This window comes from Grampus griseus (genome assembly GCF_964374135.1).
Source record: "Grampus griseus genome assembly, chromosome: 14".
NCBI lineage: Eukaryota > Metazoa > Chordata > Mammalia > Artiodactyla > Delphinidae > Grampus > Grampus griseus.
Window position 1 is genome coordinate 35,273,523 of NC_139008.1, and position 18,774 is coordinate 35,292,296.

The 18,774-nt window shown below is 52.6% G+C and overlaps 3 protein-coding genes across 6 annotated transcripts in view; 2 read left to right on the plus strand and 1 right to left on the minus strand.

Annotated features, from left to right (window-relative positions):
• The window catches only part of GLYR1 (glyoxylate reductase 1 homolog), a 36,421-nt gene extending 29,085 nt beyond the window's left edge, over positions 1-7,336 (plus strand). For both annotated transcript variants that reach the window (XM_082671691.1, XM_082671692.1), the window contains exons 13-16: positions 91-253; positions 572-751; positions 1,068-1,192; positions 5,120-7,336. In XM_082671691.1, coding sequence (XP_082527817.1) covers positions 91-253; positions 572-751; positions 1,068-1,192; positions 5,120-5,194 — 543 coding nt within the window. In that variant the 3' untranslated portion in view covers positions 5,195-7,336. The remainder of the gene's footprint in view (positions 1-90; positions 254-571; positions 752-1,067; positions 1,193-5,119) is intronic.
• Positions 7,337-7,813: 477 nt separating this feature from the next.
• On the plus strand, positions 7,814-13,409 carry ROGDI (rogdi atypical leucine zipper). Of its 3 annotated transcripts, XM_082670617.1 has the most exons (11): positions 7,814-7,930; positions 8,002-8,073; positions 8,755-8,837; positions 9,062-9,116; positions 9,841-9,921; positions 10,700-10,795; positions 12,037-12,135; positions 12,512-12,625; positions 12,701-12,750; positions 12,863-12,989; positions 13,299-13,409. In XM_082670617.1, the coding sequence occupies exons 1-11, from the start codon at positions 7,886-7,888 to the stop codon at positions 13,338-13,340; spliced, it is 864 nt and encodes a 287-aa protein (XP_082526743.1). In that variant the 5' UTR covers positions 7,814-7,885; the 3' UTR covers positions 13,341-13,409. The 3 variants fall into 3 exon arrangements, with proteins under 3 accessions (XP_082526743.1, XP_082526744.1, XP_082526745.1); XM_082670618.1 differs by lacking the exon at positions 12,037-12,135; XM_082670619.1 differs by lacking the exon at positions 12,037-12,135 and having other exon boundaries at positions 9,067-9,116.
• A 799-nt stretch (positions 13,410-14,208) lies between these two features.
• On the minus strand, positions 14,209-15,275 carry SMIM22 (small integral membrane protein 22). The gene is made up of 4 exons (XM_082670815.1): positions 14,950-15,275; positions 14,580-14,741; positions 14,417-14,502; positions 14,209-14,305 (listed from the first exon to the last, which is right to left on the minus strand). Exons 2-4 carry the CDS (start codon positions 14,713-14,715, stop codon positions 14,264-14,266), a joined length of 264 nt encoding a protein of 87 aa, XP_082526941.1. The 5' UTR covers positions 14,716-14,741; positions 14,950-15,275; the 3' UTR covers positions 14,209-14,263.
• Between the last annotated feature and the right edge of the window lie 3,499 nt (positions 15,276-18,774).

Genomic DNA, 18,774 nt, shown 5'->3' on the forward strand with positions numbered 1-18,774 from the left:
CAAGTGCTCCTGCCCCAGTATGCTCCTTGCTTCCTGCCCAAGACCTTCATGAGAGGCAAGGCCTCCAGAAGCTGTGACTTTCCTTTCCAGGTGATTGTGTCCAGGGGGGGCCGCTTTCTGGAAGCCCCAGTCTCAGGCAATCAGCAGCTATCTAATGATGGGATGTTGGTGATCTTAGCGGCCGGAGACAGGGGCTTATATGAGGACTGCAGCAGCTGCTTCCAGGCAATGGGGAAGACTTCCTTCTTTCTAGGTAACATGCCTGCCCACCTGTCGGGCCACTTCAGGCCTGGAGGCTGGGTGGGCCACATCCCCTCTAGACCGCCCTGATGACACCGTCAGTCCCGCATGGCCTCTCTGCCTGGGGCCCCCGTGGGAAGGTTTCCTTTGACTTGCACAGTCAGTGCCTGGAAGGAGGAAGAGCCAGAAGGGTCAGAGCCAGTTCTGTCAGGGGCAGGTGAATGGGGCCTCCCCTGGGTGTAGAGGTGGGTCCAAGCAGGGGTGAGGGTGGGCAGAAAGTCCCTCCCCACAGGATTCTTGGGATGTGACCACGATTCTTTGCCCTGGGCAGGTGAGGTTGGCAACGCAGCTAAGATGATGCTGATCGTGAACATGGTCCAGGGGAGCTTCATGGCCACCATCGCTGAGGGGCTCACCCTGGCCCAAGTGACAGGCCAGTCCCAGCAGACACTCTTGGACATCCTCAATCAGGGACAGTTGGCCAGCATCTTCCTGGACCAGAAGTGCCAAAGTAAGTTGCCTTTGGCCTCTCTTTTGCGTTTTAGTTTTGGTTGAAGCTGGGAACTGGGTCAGGCAGATGTCACAGAACAGTGTCTTCTTCAGGGGCTCATTGTGTGTGAATGATGCACCCACTCCAGTCAGTCCAGGCCCCCAGTCAGAGAGCATCCGGAGACATGGTAGATAGGATTTGGGGCTACAGGCTGGGAACTTGTCTCTTGGGTGTCCAAGGGGGAGGAAATGCTAGGTATTGACCTCTGACAGGACTCCAGGTGGTTTCTTATTTAGAATCCTTTCAGATCTTCTGATGAATGACTTTCCCTCCTCAGATATCCTACAAGGAAACTTTAAGCCTGATTTCTACCTGAAATACATTCAGAAGGATCTCCGTCTAGCCATTGCGCTGGGTGATGCCGTCAACCATCCGACCCCTATGGCAGCTGCAGCCAATGAGGTAACAGCAGGAGGCCGCGGTGCTAGTCCCAGCAGCCCTCCTTTGTTTCCCTTGCACTCCTCCCTCTGCTTACTTTGGCTTGGCTTGGCTCTGTGTCTAACCTCTCAAGGTGGAATCTTAGGTTGCTGATTTTAGACCTTCCTTTTCTAAGTATATTTCCTCCGAGCCATGCTTACTTCCCTGGGAGTTCTTCTTTGACCTGTGGATTATTTGTCAAATACAAATAAAAACCCTGAAGGGTTTCCTAGATACCTAATGGTTATTGATTTCTAATGTATCTCTGTGATCTAAAAAAATATACTACATATGGATTTTAACTCTTTACATTGATTCAGACTTGTTTTGTGGCTCAGCAGATGATCTGTCTTGGTGGGTGTGCCATGTTCACTTAAGAAGACTGCGTGTTCTGCAGTTGGGTGCTGTGTTCTGCACATATCAATTAGGTTGAGATGGTTGGTAGTATTTTTTCAGATTATCTTTACTGACTTTTTTCTCTAGTTCTTTCAATTGCTAAGAAAGGGATGTTAAAATCTCAAGCTGTGATTGTGGGATCATGTTTCTCCCTTTAATTCTGTCCATTTTGCTTGATGTCTTTGTTATTGGGCTCTTAGCCATTTATGCTTGTTATGTCTTCCTGATGAATTTGCTCTTTCGTTATTAAGAAATGTCCACCTTGATCTTTGTCTTGAAGTCTGTTGTCTGATTTTCATATGGCTGCTGTAGCCTTCTTATGCTTACGATTTCCATGTGATGTATTTTTTTCCATCCATTTACTTTCAACCTTTGTTTTAAAATTGTGTCTGTTGTAGACAGTCTATAATTGGGGCTTGCATTTTTATCCATTCTGACACTGTCTGCCTATTAATTGGATTGTTTAGTCCTTAACATTTTTTTTGAATGATATCTATTAAGCACCTACATAGGCACTTTTTGGAAACAGTTTTTTAGAAGTTCAGTTTTCTTATCTCAATCTGATAGAAGTATAAGCTTAAAAAAAAAAAACAGCTGAGCAATATTTGTCTTTACTATAGAATTACAATAAAAACAACATTTTGGGCTTCCCTGGTGGTGCAGTTGTTAAGAATCTGCCTGCCAATGCAGGGGACACAGGTTCGAGCCCTGGTCCGGGAAGATCCCACATGCCGCGGAGCCTCTAAGCCCGTGCGCCACAACTACTGAGCCTGTGCTCTAGAGCCTGCAAGCCACAACTACTGAAGCCCGCAAGCCTAGAGCCTGTGCTCTGCAACAAGAGAAGCCACTGCAATGAGAAGCCCGCGCACCGCAACGAAGAGTTGTCCCCGCTCGCCGCAGCCAGAGAAAAGCCCGCGCACAGCAACGAAGACCCAACGCAGCCAAAACATAAAATAATAAAATAAATTTTTAAAAATCTACATTTTGTGAAACACGTACATACATGAATCACACAGATTCATTTATTTTAGAGACTCTGTCTTCCAAGTGCTATAAACTATATGCATTTTTATTCAAGTTAAATAGAGGTTTCAAGTAGCTTGTTCTATAGAGACAAAGAAGAAGTAAAAATACACAGTACTGGGGAATTCCCTGGCTGTCCAGTGGTTAGGACTCCTTGCTTCCACTGCTGGAGGCCCAGGTTCCATCCCTGGTTGGGGAACTAAGATCCTGCAAGCCGCACAGCGCAGCCAAAAATAAATAAATAAATAAATAAATAAATACACAGTACTGTTCTTTTCAGACCTGCCTTTTCATAGTTTATAATCTTCTGTCCTTGAATTCTGTGTCTCTGTCCTTCCTTCATGTGTCTGAACATCTCACAGTACTTGTTTCACTCTTCCAGTTTGAAGTACAATTTCAGGTTCCTCCTTTCTTACCTTCAGGTTCTCTCTTGGTAGTGGAATTCCTCGTGTGTTGTATAATTTTTCGTTGATGAGTTTGTAACTGTGGTTACTTCTGAAGGGTTCCATGGTGGCTTGTGTTGGGAGCACTTCTCTGTGAGGTGATTTCCACTTGCCTCTCCCTTGACTACAGGATTCGTTGGCTTGGAAACAGACATTTTGGTTAATTTCTTGATGGAGCACGGCACTTTCTGGCCACTGTTTGGAGTTCAGGATCTTGAGGTTAACTGGTCCATTAACATTTAGTCTTTGTCTTGAAGTCTGTTGATATGTGGTTGGATTTAGAGCTACTCTTTTATCATTTGATTGCCATTTGTCCACTCTGGCTTTTGTTTGTCTGTTCCTCCTTTCTTTTGGGATATCCCTTTTTTGGGATATTTGAATATATTTTAGAATTCCATTTTATTGGGACTTCCCTTGCGGTCCAGTGGTTAAGACTCCGCCCTCCCAATGCAGGAGGCCCGGGTTCAATCCCTGGTCAGGGAACTAGATCCCACATGCCACAGTGAAGATCCCGAGATCCTGTGTGCCACAACTAAGACCCAGCGCAGCCAAATAAATAAATATATATATTTTTAATTCCATTTTATCTATTGGCTTTTTAACAGTGCATCATTTTTGTCTTTGCTCTAAGGATTGCTATACACATCCTTAATTTCACATCCTAGATTAGACCTCTTTACATAAAATGTAGATCCATTTACCTCTCCCTCCCTCATCTTCTAAGGCAGGGTTTCTCAACCTGGGCACTATTGACGTTTTGATGTGGGTGCTCTCCAGTGCACTGCAGGGTGTTCAGCAGCATTCCTGTCCTCTACCCACTAGATGCCGGTTGCACCCCCTCAGTTCATAGAAGGTGTCTCCAGACATTACCAAATGTCACTCCAGGTGGGGAGCAAAATGATCCCGGGTTGAGAACCCCTGCTTTAGAGTACAGATGTCCTATGTGTTACATTTGTCTTTGTTTTAAACCCACCATTGTCAGAATGTCTTGCTTTAAGTAGTCATATGTATTTTAAAGAAATTCAGAGAAAAAATAAGTTCATATTTCTCTAATTTACCATTTCCAGTACTTTCCTTTCCTTTCTGAAGAATTGAATTTCTCTCTGGTATTGTTTTCCTTTCAGCTGGAAGAACTTGCTTTAGCATTTCCTGAATGCAGGTTTGCTGGCAATGATTAGTTCTCATTTATCTCAAAAGGTCTTTATTTAGTCTTCATTCTGAGTTGACAGCTACACCTGAGCTGTAGTGGACATCATGTTTAGAAAAAGAAAAAAATGCAGGCAGCCAACTGTGTGGGAGGAACCTGTGTCCAGCTGCATTTTTTCAACATGACTGGATGTTGTGCTGCCCTTGTTAAATGATGGCTTTTTAATTTTTCTCACACTCTTTCATATTCGTCTAGTACCTTTAGGGTGGCTGTTAATTGCCAAGCACCATGCTAGGCTCTGGGGACACAGGGTGCAGCCCCTTCTTTTCCTTATGGAGCTTACATTTTAATGGAAGGAGGCACAAAGTAAGCACATAAATGTTTAAACAAGTAAGAATTGCAGAAGGTTAGAATTATGAATAAAGTGGAACAGAGTAAAGGGATGGAGGTGGCTGGGTAAAGTGGTGCAGCTGCTGCTTCAAATGGGATGGTCAGGAAAGGCCTTGGAGCTGATTGGGAAGGAGCCAGCCAATGCTGAGGGAAGGACAGGGACAGTGGCCCAGAGAATAACATGGGAAGTCCTTGGAGCAGGAAGGAACATGATTATAACTACTAACAATGCTGAGCCCTGCCTCTGAGCCCTTTATATTCCTCACTCCATTAATCCTCACAATAACCCTGTTACCTTCTCCATAAAGTCAAGAAGCAGTGGTGGAGACACAGAGAAACTGAGGCACTTTGTCCAAGGTTAGGCCAGTCAGTGGGTGATCCAGGAGTCATGCCCAGACAGCCTAGACTCCAGAACCTACCTACCTAACCACATCGAGAACCGCCTCTCGGAAGCAGATCTGTGTCTGTAAGTCAGCTTTGTGGCCAGACTAAGCCCATGTCGTTTTTTTCCAGGTGTACAAAAGAGCCAAGGCACTGGACCAGTCTGACAATGACATGTCTGCCGTGTACCGAGCCTATATACACTAAGCCCTTGACCCCACCCCCCCATCTTCCCTCTGACCCCCTCTTCCTCACATGGAGTTGGGGTCCTGGGACTTAACTCTGGACCAGTCCACCTGTCTCCATCTTCTTTTTTACAGACTTTGAGACTTGCCATCAGCACAGCACACAGCGTCGCTCCTCCCCTAGAGGTCCTGGAGAGGGGAGGGGTGTCAGCAGGATTGGCCTGTGGGAAAGCTCTTGAGCTGGGCACCGGCCTTGGACTAGGTGGCTGTGTGTACACACACACACACACACACACACACACACACACACGCACACACACGCACACACACAGACACACCCCCCACCATACTGGCTCTCGCCCCAGGATAGAAGCTGCCCAGAAACTGCTGCCTGGCTTTTTTTTTTTTTCCCTTTTTCCAAGCTGTCTTATCTCAAACCCCTTCCAGCTGAGGAACTAGAATCAGCAGTGAGAAGTGGAAGCTTTCCCACTGCTTCCCTCACAACGAAGAGGCTGTGGTTCTGTCCACTGTCCCCCACTGGATCCCACGCAGAGAGAGGCTCTGGGCCAAGATGAGCCAGCAGACTGTAAACCGAGGGTCCCATGGGCCCTCCAACCTCAGGTGACCAGCTGATGAGGATTGTCATGTTTAAGCTACCAATGTGCAACCAACTCTCCATAAATGCCTTTGTGAGCTGAAAAGGGATTGGCAGAGTCAAGCGAAGACAGGGCTCTGGCTTTCCAGGGAAAGCAGCAAACAGCCCGCCCCTAGGTGAGCTTCACAGAAGCCCTCTCCTCACTGCTGTTCAGCACCTGCCCGGAAGTCACCGTCACTGTGGAGCCTGGGCTGGGATCAGACTTCCTTGCTTTGGTGTAAGGGTGCTCACTCCTCACCAGGCTGTTGTAGTATTTGGATTTGCATTCCAGTCCTTAGGAAGGGGGTCCTGAGGGCCAGCACTGAGGATTGAAGAGGGAGGGGTATGGGGTTCCTTCCTATTTCCATTACGCCACAGACCCTTCACCTGGTTCTGAAGAGCCACTCTGACCCACATCCCCTCACAGCAGTCCCACCTTCTCCAGCCCATCCCTGCACAAGTTCCCTGCATGCCCACCTCTCTCCATTCTCCTCCCCTCCCCCTTTTCTTCTCATGGAGACAGTATTGCTTTCTGTCTCTTCCTTCTTTGGTCCAGACCCAACCTGACCAACGATGACCATTTCTTAGGCTCAGCTCTTGAAACAGGAATGAGTGTCTGCACTTCAGCCAGCAGCTTGGTCTTCGGTGCTTTCAGGGTCCTGGGGTCTGTTGGGAGGGAAGAGGAGAACTAGGCCTGACTGAACCAGAGCTACCTGACCCTCAGAGGCAGATCTAAGACATCCTCGAGACCCTAGCATTTCTCCTTGGATAGGGGACCAGAGGGGCTTGGAATGTGGCATAAGAACAAGGAGAAGTTACCTAAAGGATGTCAGTGTTTTCTCCCTCTGCATGGGTTGGATTTTCCAAAGTCACACCGCAGAAGGTCAGCAATTATAGTGAATATGTGATGATAAACAATGAGGTGGCCACGCTGGTGTGGGGCCCCTCCCCCTCACAGCCTTGGCCCTTTTCCACTGATCAGAACCCAGGTCAGGGGATCTCAGAAGACATGGGTGGAAGGCAGGGGAGATGCCCGTGGTTTTTGGCACAGTTGTTAATTTCACTGGGATTTTGAATTCTTTTCTGTCTGAACACAAAGCCTGTGCTAGTCCTAGCCGGACACTAGGGGGTGGGGGTGGGGGAAGATGCTGTAATGAAACTGGTTAGTCAATGTTGTCTTAATATTGTTGACAATTCTGTAAAGTTCCTTTTTATGAATATTTGTTTAAGCTATTTCACCTTTGTTTTGAAATCCTTCCCTTTTAAGGAAAAAATGTGACACTTGTGAAAAAGCTTGTAAGAAAGCCCCTCCTCCACCACCCTTTTTTTTTTCCTTTAAACCTCCTTTAAATGACAAATCTTCTAGGTAATTAAGGTTGTGAATTTTTATTTTTGCTTTGTTTTTAATGAACATTTGTCTTTCAGAATAGGATTGTGTGATAATGTTTAAATGGCAAAAATAAAACATGATTTTGTGCAATTAACAAAAAGCTACTGCAAGCAAAATAAAAACGTTTCTTGTTAACACAACTGTGACCTTGGCGGTGGTCTGCGCCCAGACATCGAGCGCCGTGCGGTGGTGGGAGGGGTAGGGCCCGGCGTGGAGCGGAGCGGCGGCCTCTTCAGCACGGCGACGGGACTGTAGGGTCCGCGCGTTATTCCCTCCCGGACCGACGGAACTAGTGGGCCGGAGGCGAGATCGGGCGGAAACAAGGTTCCCCGTCGGCCAATCGCCGGACGCGGCGAGAGCAAGCTATCGGGCCGGCCAATCGGTGAGTGTGCGCGGAGCAGGGCGCCCTATCAGGGCCGAGAAGGGGCGGGACGAGCGTCCCCGGCGCTCCGGCCCGACAGTAGCGATGGATACGGCGCCGGAGTGCTCAGCGCCCGCGGTTGGTACGGGCGGTGTGCCGGGCGAGCCGGAGCAGGCGGGTTCCGGGGTGCTCACAGCGTCGCGAGCTGGAGGCGGGGCGGGCGCCCGCGCAGCCAATCGGCGGCGGGGGGTGGGCCCGGGCGCGACGGAGGACTGAGCGGCGAGCGGACGGCGGGCCGGTGACGGTCGCTGGGCAGCGAGCGGCGGTGATGGCGACCGTGATGGCAGCTACGGCGGCGGAGCGGGCGGTGCTGGTGAGGCTCGCGGGCGGGGTGGGGCGGGGGTCGGCGGTCCCGGGCAGCTGACTACGGGCCTGTCCCCGCAGGAGGAGGAGTTTCGCTGGCTATTGCACGACGAGGTGCACGCCGTGCTGAGGCAGCTGCAGGACATCCTCAAGGTAACGCGCCTTGAGGGCCTGTGCGGGCGCCCACCCTCCCTACCCTCCCCCAGCGCGGCTCCTTCCCCGGCCTCCCGCGGCTGCCGCCCGAGCGCCGACTGTGTACGCAACGCGCGGTATTCAGACCAGGCCCTGCCCTCAGAGGACTTAAGAGTCTAGCCGGGAGGCAAGCAGTAGCAGATAATTACCCAATTCCACAAGCAGCCCTGTGAGCGCGGCCCCGGGGGTCGGGGAAGGCCTCCTTTGGAATTGACATTTAACCTCAGATCTGAAGGACCCAGCATTTTGACCTCAGCCAAGTACTCGATCTCTCTGGGCCTCCCCTTTGCCAAAAGAAGATACTAGTACCGGCCTCAGGGCTGTTGTGATAAAATAAAGCCAATAGAATCACAAAAAAATGTCCAGGCAGTGCCTGGTAAAGCCAAAATTGTAGGTTGCCATGACTACTGTCTCCCCTGACTTTGCTCCTCACTTCCAAACCTTACCCAAGCCGGGAGGGTATCTCTCGGTTCTCTCCCCCGGGTTGGGCACACAATAAGCTCCCAGGGAGTGTGGAAGGAGCAGGTATCGGCTCAGGTAGGACCTGAAACTCAGGCTATGGGGGAGGGGCCCTGGGAGTGGGGCTCCTGGACACATGGCTAGGCTGGAGTGGGTGAGCTCTACCCCAACTCCCCTCTGCAGGAGGCCTCTCTCCGCTTTACTCTGCCGGGCTCAGGCACCGAGGGGTTCACAAAGCAGGAGAACTTCATCCTGGGCAGCTGTGGGTGAGCTTGGGCTGGGTTGGGGGTGGGTTCTTGGGGAGGGGTTGGGATACCCTCTAGGACAGGTGGCACAGCCCTGCCCTGCAGACTGATTTCAGCTCCAACGTCCAGAGGATATGCAGTGGGACGGGCTGGACCATCCTGTGACAGCCAGGGACGGCCTGTTGGGAGGATGGGGTGGTGGGAGGGGCAGCCGCAGGCGCTGCTCTGACTCCCACGTGTTGTAGCACAGACCAGGTGAAGGGCGTGCTGACTCTGCAAGGGGATGCACTGAGCCAGGCGGTGAGTCTCCCGGCCCCTCTTCCCCTTCCCATGCTGCCACAGGACCCAGTGGGGAAGAGCGTGGGGGCCTCCTGCTTATCCCAGCTCTGCCGCCAGCCAGCTGTGTGACTCTGGGCAGGATCCTTGACCTCTCTGGGCCTCAGTTTTCTCGTTTGTAAAATGACACCCTCCCTAATCCGCTCATGAGATTGGTGTGTGGCTTCAGTGACAGGTGCAGGAAGGGGGGAGGAATGCTTTGCACACAGCGCTACCTGGCCCTACCTGGATTCTGGGCCCCAGGAAGCGTGGGCATTGGCAGGATTAGGCTGGCCCCAGATCAAAGTGCAATCAGCCAACATCTGAGCTCCAGCTGCACTTGACCCTGTGGCAGGTGCCAAGGCCTGGAGGAAGGTCCCTCTCCTCGGGTGGGCGTTCCGTCACTTGGCATGTACACATGTTTTCCGTTTGCCCACAGCTACACGCTTCCTCCCAGACGAAGCCGCCTTCCCCTTTCTTGGCTCTTTTCCCTTTCACTTCTCGTGGTTCCTCTTGGGCCTGAGTTCGTTTCCTGACCTCCCTGTTCACTCCCCAAATGGCCAGGGTGTTGAGAGGCCCTCTGCCCCATGTAGTGGCTGTGGCCTGAACCACCATACACACCCCATTTCTGCCCCCGGCTCAAGGGCTCAGAGTGGCCAAAAGCAGGAGGGCATCCTTCTGCCCAGCTTATCCTGCTCTTGCCCATCAGGACGTGAACCTGAAGATGCCCAGGAACAACCAGCTGCTGCACTTTGCCTTCAGGGAGGACAAGCAGTGGAAACTGCAGCAGGTAACCGGGCCCTTCCCCAGCCACGACTCAGGGGCACAAGGGCAGGCAGGGGCAGCCCCTTGCAGCGCTGAGGCCTCCTGGGCTGGCCACTGTGGGGACCTGCAGCCACAGCAGGCTTGGGAAGGTGTTTCCTAGCAGCACAGCTGTGGTGGGCAGTGCCTGGTCTCCTAGCCTGTCCTATGTGTAGGCCCCCAGCCCAGCGGGAACTACAGGGATACCCTGAACAAGTCACTCCCTGCCCAGAGCTTCCAGGGGCTTCCCCTGGCTCTTGGAGACCAAGTCCATGCTTCCTAACAGCACCTATGTGATTGGGCCTGGTTTCTGTCCCCTCCTTCTCTCCTCTCACTGGCCACCAGCTGTTTCCACCTCAGGGCCTTTGCTCGGGCTTGTCCCTCTGCCCGGAGTCCACTCCCTCAGCTTTTCTCATCACACGAGTGTCAGCTCAAGAGTCGCTTCCCTGGAGCCTCTCCCTCACCGCGCTCATCACCCCGTTTGTTTCCTTGTGCAAGTTGCACCGTCTGTTACCTTGTGCCTTTACTCTATTATCCTCTGTCCTCCTTTGGAAAGTGAGCCACATGAGGCCAGGGACCAAGCCTGACTCACAGCACCCAGCCAGGGCCTGGCCCGAAGGCGGCACCCACCCTGCCCCTCCTAGGAGGATAGGCCCTCAGGGTGGGGGTCCGTAGGCTGGGGCCCCCAGGGACGTGGCTGCTGTGAAGCTGGTTCCTCTCCCTGCCGAGGCCCAGCCCACTAACTGCTCATTGGGTGCTGTTTTTAGATCCAGGACGCCAGGAACCACGTGAGCCAAGCTATTTACCTCCTTGCCAACCGGGAGGAGAGCTACCAGTTCAGGACAGGAGCAGAGGTCCTCAAGGTGAGCTGCCCGTAGGGATGGGAGAGCCAGGTTCCCTGACCTCTGACTGGGCCCCTGGAGAGCTCTGCCCCCACATTCTCAGATGTAGCCAATGGTTGACCCTTCACCTCTCAGTGTATACATGTCCATCCAGCCACAGTTGAAAGGCTCACAGCCCAGGCTCCAGAAACAGCCCTGGGCTCTGATCCCAGGGGCCCCACTATGAGCTGTGCAACCTCAAGTCACTCACTTAGCTATTCTGTGCCTCAGTAGCCTCACCTGTAAAAGGGGGACAAGCTGTAGTGACTGCCAATCGTGATGATGCAGGTAAAGTGGTCTCTAGTAAACGCTTGGTAAACAGTAGCTACAGGTTTTAGTACCAGCAACAGAAAAACTTTTGTAATTAACAAAGTGAATTCATGTGGTGTGGAGAGACAAGATGAGCTCAGATGCCCTGAGTTCATGCTTTAGCTCTGCGCCTGACTTGCTGTGTGTCCTCAGGTGGTTCACCTATCCTCTCTGGACCTCATGAAAATTTGAAACCAGATGGACTAAGGTCTTTCTCAGAACTGTGACCACTCTCTGGGGTGTAATGTGCAGCCCCCATGCCTCCACCCAGTAATTGTGCCTTTCCCTGGAGCCAGGTGACCCCAGCACCATGGCAACAGCTGGATGAATGGCTGGAAGCAGTGGAAACTGGGGCTCTGAGTTCGAGCCAAAGCTTTGCTCCTTGACAAAGGGAAGGGATGAGTGCAGATGGTTCCACCGTTCCCTAGCTGTGTGACCTTAACCCTTTGGAGCCTCAGTTTCCTCACCTTTGAAAATGGGGCTGGTGTCCACCATAAGGCCTCAACTTAGCCATCCCAATTCTTCCTTGAGGAAGCCCTCCATGGCCCCTTGCACCCAAGCTGAATTAGAGTCCCTTCTTCTAAGCTCCTTCATTGCCTGTACCCTCATCCACCACGCCCTCGTGCCCCTGGGACTAACTTCTGGTATCTTCTATTCCCCATTGGACCAATACCCAGGATCCCATGCAGTAGAACCTTCTGTCCTGCCCCCGACCCCCAGCTGGAGCCCAATTACCTGCATCTTTAACAAGCCCCGTGCTGCAGGGGTTCAGGCCCTAGAGACTGTGACCTCCATGGAAGGAGCTAAGAGCTACCATAATTTTGTTGCTACTGACACAGGGGTGGGGAGGGGGAGGGGATCAGGACCAGGCCCCGCTGCCCTCACAGCGGCTGTGACCAGCCCCCTTCCCCCAGCTGATGGATGCCGTGATGCTGCAGCTGACCAGAGCCCGAAACCGGCTCACCACTCCAGCTACCCTCACTCTGCCTGAGATCGCTGCCAGCGGCCTCACGGTCAGTGGTGCCTCAGGCCGGCCCCTGCTCCAGGAGAGGCGGTCCCCACAGAGGGGCCCAGCTCGCGCCCGGGAGGGACACAGGGGTGCCAGGAGGTCCTGCAAGCCCCAAATTGTCGACAGAGTCCTATGTGCAGTTTTCTGGGATGGGGTCCTTGGCTTCCATTCTGCATCCCCCAGATATGTACCCCCCTGATCTGGATCAGTGGGTCCCAAGCCCAGTGGTGCAGGAAGCTATCTGTGGTACCTGAGAAGACACTGGAAGCCCCAGTCCATGGGATGGGGACTGGGAGTCCCTGGGGTGGTTGGAGGGGCGGGCGTGAGATGTGCCTGCTCAGCCCTCATCCCCCTTGCCTGCCCGGCCCCCCTCCCCACAGCGGATGTTCGCCCCCGCCCTGCCTTCCGACCTGCTGGTCAACGTCTACATCAGCCTCAACAAGCTCTGCCTCACCGTGTACCAGCTGCATGCCCTGCAGCCCAATTCCACCAAGGTGAGCACCCCACCCACCCCATCCCTGCCCGCCCTAGGCCCCAGGCCTGACCCAGTCTGATGTTCTTCTGCCTAGAACTTCCGCCCAGCTGGAGGTGCCCTGCTTCACAGCCCCGGGGCCATGTTGTAAGTACCCTGCCTGGGAGGGGTCCCTGGAGCGCCCTCGCCCGTCTGCACCTCAGGGGATGGGGTCCTGGCCGGCTGAACTGCCCTCAGGGACCCTCCCATCTCCCCACAGCGAGTGGGGTGCACAGCGTCTGGAGGTGAGCCACGTGCACAAGGTGGAGTGTGTGATCCCATGGCTGAACGATGCCCTCGTCTTCTTCACCGTCTCCCTGCAGCTCTGCCAGCAGCTCAAGGATAAGGTAGGGACATGGGGGCGGTCAGGGCCGGGCTGGGCCTCACGCAGATTAGGCCAGCCAAACAGCAGGTTGTTTAGCCCCTTCTTTTTTGGGGCGGCACACCTCTAAAGGGCCCCCTAATCTTAAGATCTGTCGTACCCTCTGCACACCCCAAACAGGTGGGCCATGGTGTTGCTTGGCAACAGTATCCTCTTCCTGACACATGGCCCTTGGATGACCTTCAAATCTCACCTGGGTCACAGAGGGTGCAGCAGGGGCCAGATCCCCTAGCACCACCACTCACCATGTCCCCCCATCTCCCTCCTTCCCCAGATCTCTGTGTTCTCCAGCTACTGGAGCTACAGGCCTTTCTGAACAGAGCGCCCAAGAGCCTGTCCCCCTGGGAATGGCCCCTGCCCAGGGAGTCCCTGTCCCCCCCCCCCCCACACACACACACATAAACACACAGGCACGCACCCACACACACAAAGTGCCGACCAGAGCTCGGCACTGCGGGCTATTTATTTCCCTCTTCACCCTGCCCTGCCTGTCACATCTGCACAGATGGGACTGAACACTGGACCCACTGGGAGGAAGTGACACTGGCGTGCTTTTTGTTTTGAATGGGGGAGGTCAGGAAGGCGGAGCTTCAAGGTAGCCTATAGTCCAAGCCCTGCCCTCGCCCCAAGGCAGGAACCTTTGGACTCAGGCTGGGGCCAGGCCCAGGGCTCTCCTTCCTCCCCTCTTCGCAGCCTGTCCTCCAGGATGGCAAGGGGCAGCCACACACCCCCTCCCACTGGAGCCTGAGGAGTGGGTGGTGGCCCTAAGCTCTGAGTTGGGGAAGGAGGACAGAAGCTGCCCACCATGAGCTGTAGTGCCCTTGACTGTGTTCGCTTGGCAACCCTGGCAGGGCCTTCAAGAAATAAAGATCATCCGACTTTGCCTGGAGCCCTTCTGTCTGTCTGTCTGTCTGAGTAGGGACCTGGCCAGGGGTCCCTGATAGTCAGGAGCTGGGCCGAGTACCCAGTGACTGAACCCCTGGCCTCCAAGGGGCCGAATGGGATGGTGAATGGGCAGCCGCTCGGTGGCTGCAGCATATCACCCGAGGTCTCCTGGTGACAGTCATGCCATCTGAAGGTTGTGAGGGACACAGGGGGCATCTGGATGAAGCAGTGGGGGCCTACACTGCCCACCGTGACAGGAGGCTCAGAATACACTCCAGACTCAGGCTTTGGCTGAACAAGGCATTGTTATTGCTGCCCAGCAGGACAAAGGCAGGGGAGCAAGAACTCTCCGCATTAAGGCTCCAGGGCAAGGTTATCAAATCCCCCGGCGTGTTTCTGCAAGAGAGGCACACGGGCTGGTGGCTTCACTCCTCGGCCCCCGGCCCGCCCCACCCCACCCCACCCCACCGCCACCTTCTCGGCCTGGCCCTGGTGCTCCGGGCTCACCTTCTGGGACCTGGAGGAGTGGCTTTGGCAGCAGCCACAGCAGCAGCAATGGATGCAAACGACCAGCAGCAGGAGCGCCACGACGCCTGTGGGCAGGATGGGTATCCAGATATGGCCCTCGGCCTGGGAGGCTGCCGGGGGCCAGAGGCCAAGCCACACTCACCGAGGAAGACGAGGAAGATGATGAAGGCACCGGTGTCCCACTCGGACTGGAACAGCTGGTGGCTCCACAGTTTCCCCAGCACTTGCTGGGCTGTGGCGCTCAGCTCCTGCTCCACATTCTCCGTTAACAAGACCATCTCAGCTGGATGGTCCTGGGCACCGCCTGCTCCAGCCCCCCAGAGGGCCACCTCAGAATCCTGGGGCTGCCGCATCCCTGCCCCCCTGCACTGCAGCCCTGGCCCTGCCCTCCCACACCACCCCTCTTGGCCCCAGCCCCTACCCCAGCCTCTCTTCCACTTCTCTCCTGGCCCTGGCCTGAGCAAGCTCCTCCCCGCCCACTCCCCCCAGCAACCCCACCCCTGGGCCCCCACCTGCCTTGGAGATCTCCCAGCCAAGCAGGTGCTAGGTCCTGGGAATACAGACTACTTCCTGCTTCCGGGTCCACATCACCTGAGGCCTTGGCAACCAGCCCCGCCCCCCACCAGTCCCCCAGGGCCCATGGGGGCACCGACTGAGCTCAGGTGAGTCAGCAGGTGCAGCACGGAAGGAGGAGCCCACAGGCCTCTCGGCCTCTTCATTCCAGAGATTTTTCTCAATAGACCAGACAGCCAACCTGGAACACAGCAGACACTCAGCCGCTGTTGCCTTCATGAATGAAGAAAAGACAGAAAAAAATGGTGGCAGGTTGGAAGGAGGAAGGGAGGTGAAAAAGAAAGGAGGGGAGGGAGGGAGGGGAGGGAGAAGATGTTTCTGTTCCACCGCCCTTGCCTGGGCAGCGACTGTGTTCCTGGCAGCGCAGCAGCAGCAGCCTTTGGGGTCCTTCTCTATTCTAATCCTCACAGTGATGCTTGTGAGACGATGGTTATGGTCGCTCAAATGAGCTCTCTCCCCAGAACTTGGAGCCCAGGGCCCCTGACATGGCACCTGGAGCTGTCTCGCCTCCCCCCTTACCCCCAGGCCCTGGGGACCTGCTGTAAATCAGGTGGACACACCTTCTTATCCTTGTGGGGCTTACGGTCTCGCTGGGAAAACATGTTGGCTAATGTTAGGCTCTGTGCCTGACGCTATACAGGCACACTTTACTGCACTTCACAGATGTTGCATTTTTGATAAATTTAAGGTTTGTGGAACCTTGAGTTGAGCAAGTCTGTCGGTACCATTTTCCAACAGCATTTGGAAACTTTTTCATTTTTATTATATCTGTTACGGCAATCTGTGAGGGGTGATTTTTGATGTTATCATTGTAATTATTTTGGCATTTTTTAGCAAACTAATTTTTAGTCAAGGTACGTACGTTGTCTTTTTTAGACACAATGCTATTGCCCACTTCATAGACTACAATATAGTGTAAACAACTTTACATGCACTGGGAAAGCTGTGTGACTCGCTTTTTTGCAATATTCGCTTTATTGTGGTGGTCTGGAAGTGGACCCACAATATCCCTGAAGGATGCGTGTACCTAATGTATTCCTCATGGAAATCCTAAAGTGGGTATTACTGCTATTCCCATTTTACAGATGTGAAAACTGAGGCCTTGAAAAGTTCAGCAACTAGCTCAGGTCACACATGTATTCATTTCCTGTTCTTGCTATAACATACTACCATAAACTTAGTGGCTTAAAACAATTCAAGTTTATTATCTTACAGTTCTGGAGGTCAGAGTCTAAAATGAGTGGGCAGGGCTGTGTTCCTCCTGAAAGTCCTAGGGGAGAATCAATTCCTCAGCTTTCTTTTTTTTTCTTTTAATTTATTTAATTTATTTATTTTTGGCTGCGTTGGGTTTTCGCTGCTGCGCGCAGGCTTTCTCCAGTTGCAGCAAGCGGGGGCTACTCTTCGTTGCGGTACGTGGGCTTCTCATTGTGGTGGCTTCTCTTGTTGCGGAGCACGGGCTCTAGGCACACTGGCTTCAGTAGTTGTGGCACTCGGGCTTAGCAGTCGTGGCTTGCGGGCTCTAGAGCACGGGCTCAGTAGTTGTGGCGCACGGGCTTAGTTGCTCCACGGTAAGTGAGATCTTCCCGGACCAGGGATCGAACCTGTGTCCCCTGCATTGGCAGGCAGATTCTTTTTTTTTTTAACATCTTTATTGGAGTATAATTGCTTTACATTGTTGTGCTAGTCTCTGCTGTGCAACAAAGTGAATCAGCCACACGTATACTTATATCCCCATATCCCCTCCCTCTTGGGTCTCCCTCCCACCCTGCCTATCCCACCCCTCTAGATGGTAACAAAGCACCGAGCTGATCTCCCTGTGCTATGTGGCTGCTTCCCACTAGCTATCTCTTTTACATTTGGTAGTGTATATATGTCAGTGCTACTCTCTCACTTTGTCCCAGCTTACCCTTCTCCCTCCCCATGTCCTTAAGTCTACTCTATGTCTGCGTCTTTACTCCTGTCCTGCCCCTAGGTTCTTCAGAACCTTTTTTTTTTTTAGATTCCATATATATGTTAGCATACAGTATTTGTTTTTCTCTTTCTGACTTACTTCATTTTGTATGACAGGTTCTCCGTCCGTCCATCTCACTACAAATAACTCAATTTCATTTCTTTTTATGGCTGAGTAATATTCCATTGTATGTATGTGGCAGGCAGATTCTTAACCACTGTGCCACCAGGGAAGTCCCAGTTCCTCCGCTTTTCCAGCTTCTAGAGGCCACCCACCCACATTCCTTCGTTCATGCCCCACCCCCATCACTTCCACTTCTGCTTCCATCCTCACACCTTCTCTGGCTCTGCTCTTCCTGCCTCCCTCTTATAAGGACCCCAGTGATTACACTGGCCCACAGGATAATCTCCCCATCAGAATCCTTAATCACATCTGCAAAGTCCCTTTTGCCACATAAGGTAACATATTCACAGGTTCCCAGGGATTCGGATGGGAACTCTTTGGGCACCATGATTCTTCCAACCACACCTAGTGAGCAGAGAAGTCTGAACTGGAACCCAGCCGTCAGTTCCCAGAGCCCTTGACCACCATGTAATACAGTCTCCTGTGCTGGGATCCCCATCTTACACCCTCCATCCCCTCCATTCCTGTTCTGAGATCTCAGATTCCTGTTGCCCAGGGAGGGTAACTTTGAAATGACTTCTATTGCAAAAGGGGGTAGAGACGCAGCCACTGGGGAAAATGGTCCCTTGAAAAGTTACGCATAGTCTTATTATAAGACCCAACGATTCCAATCCTAGATACATATACCCAAGAGATTAAATCATGTCCACGCCGAAACTTGTACACAAATGTTCACAGCAGCAGTTTTCATAATAGCCAAAAAGTGAAAACACCCCAAAATATCCACAAACTGGTGAATGAATAAACACATTATGGTCTCTCCATGTGGTGGAATATTATTCAGCCATGAAAAGGAACAAAGCACTAACACATGCTACAAAGTGGATGAACCTTGAAAACATGATGCTGAGTGAAAGAAGGACAAAAGGCCACATAGTATGTGACTCCGTTTATATGAAATGTCCAGAATAGTCAAATCGATAGAGACAGAAAGTAGTGTTTGCCAGGGTCAGGGGGATGGGGATAGGGTGCTTAGTGGTAATGGAATTTCCTTTAGGGGTGATGAACATGTCTTGGAACTAGGTAGCAGTGGCAGATTTGCAACATTGTGAATATATCAATACTAAATGCCACTGATCTGTTCACGTTAAAATGGCTAGCAGTTAATTTTCATGTTCTGTGAATTTTACCTCAATTGAAAAATGAAAAGCGGGGAGGGGGGATGGTTTAACAACTGTGGCCCCTGCCCACCCCTTGGCCTGGCCGAGTGGGCAGGAGCCAGTCCTTTCCTCTCCCCACTGACCCTCAGTCTTCCTGTCCAGATGCCCAGGTGCCTCATTTCTTGTTTATTCTCATTAAAGAAAATCTGGGATATTCCAAGTCATTAAAAGACAGAAAGCACCCATAGAGCCCCTTGGACCTAAGCAGAGCAATGATGGGATAGAGGCCATGGCAGGATGCATTTCAGGCCAGTCAGACCTCGGACTTGGATCTTGCTCCCAGCCCTTAACATCCACCCGTGTGTGACCGAAGGCCCACCCCCTGACCCCTCTCTGCCTCAGTTTCCTCATCTGTAGAGTGGGTGTATGGAGAGTATTCCCCCTTCTCAGGCTGCTGAGGATTGAATGGAATAATTGATGTAAACACTCCCTTGGCACAATGAATGCACTAAATGGTTGTGTATTACTCT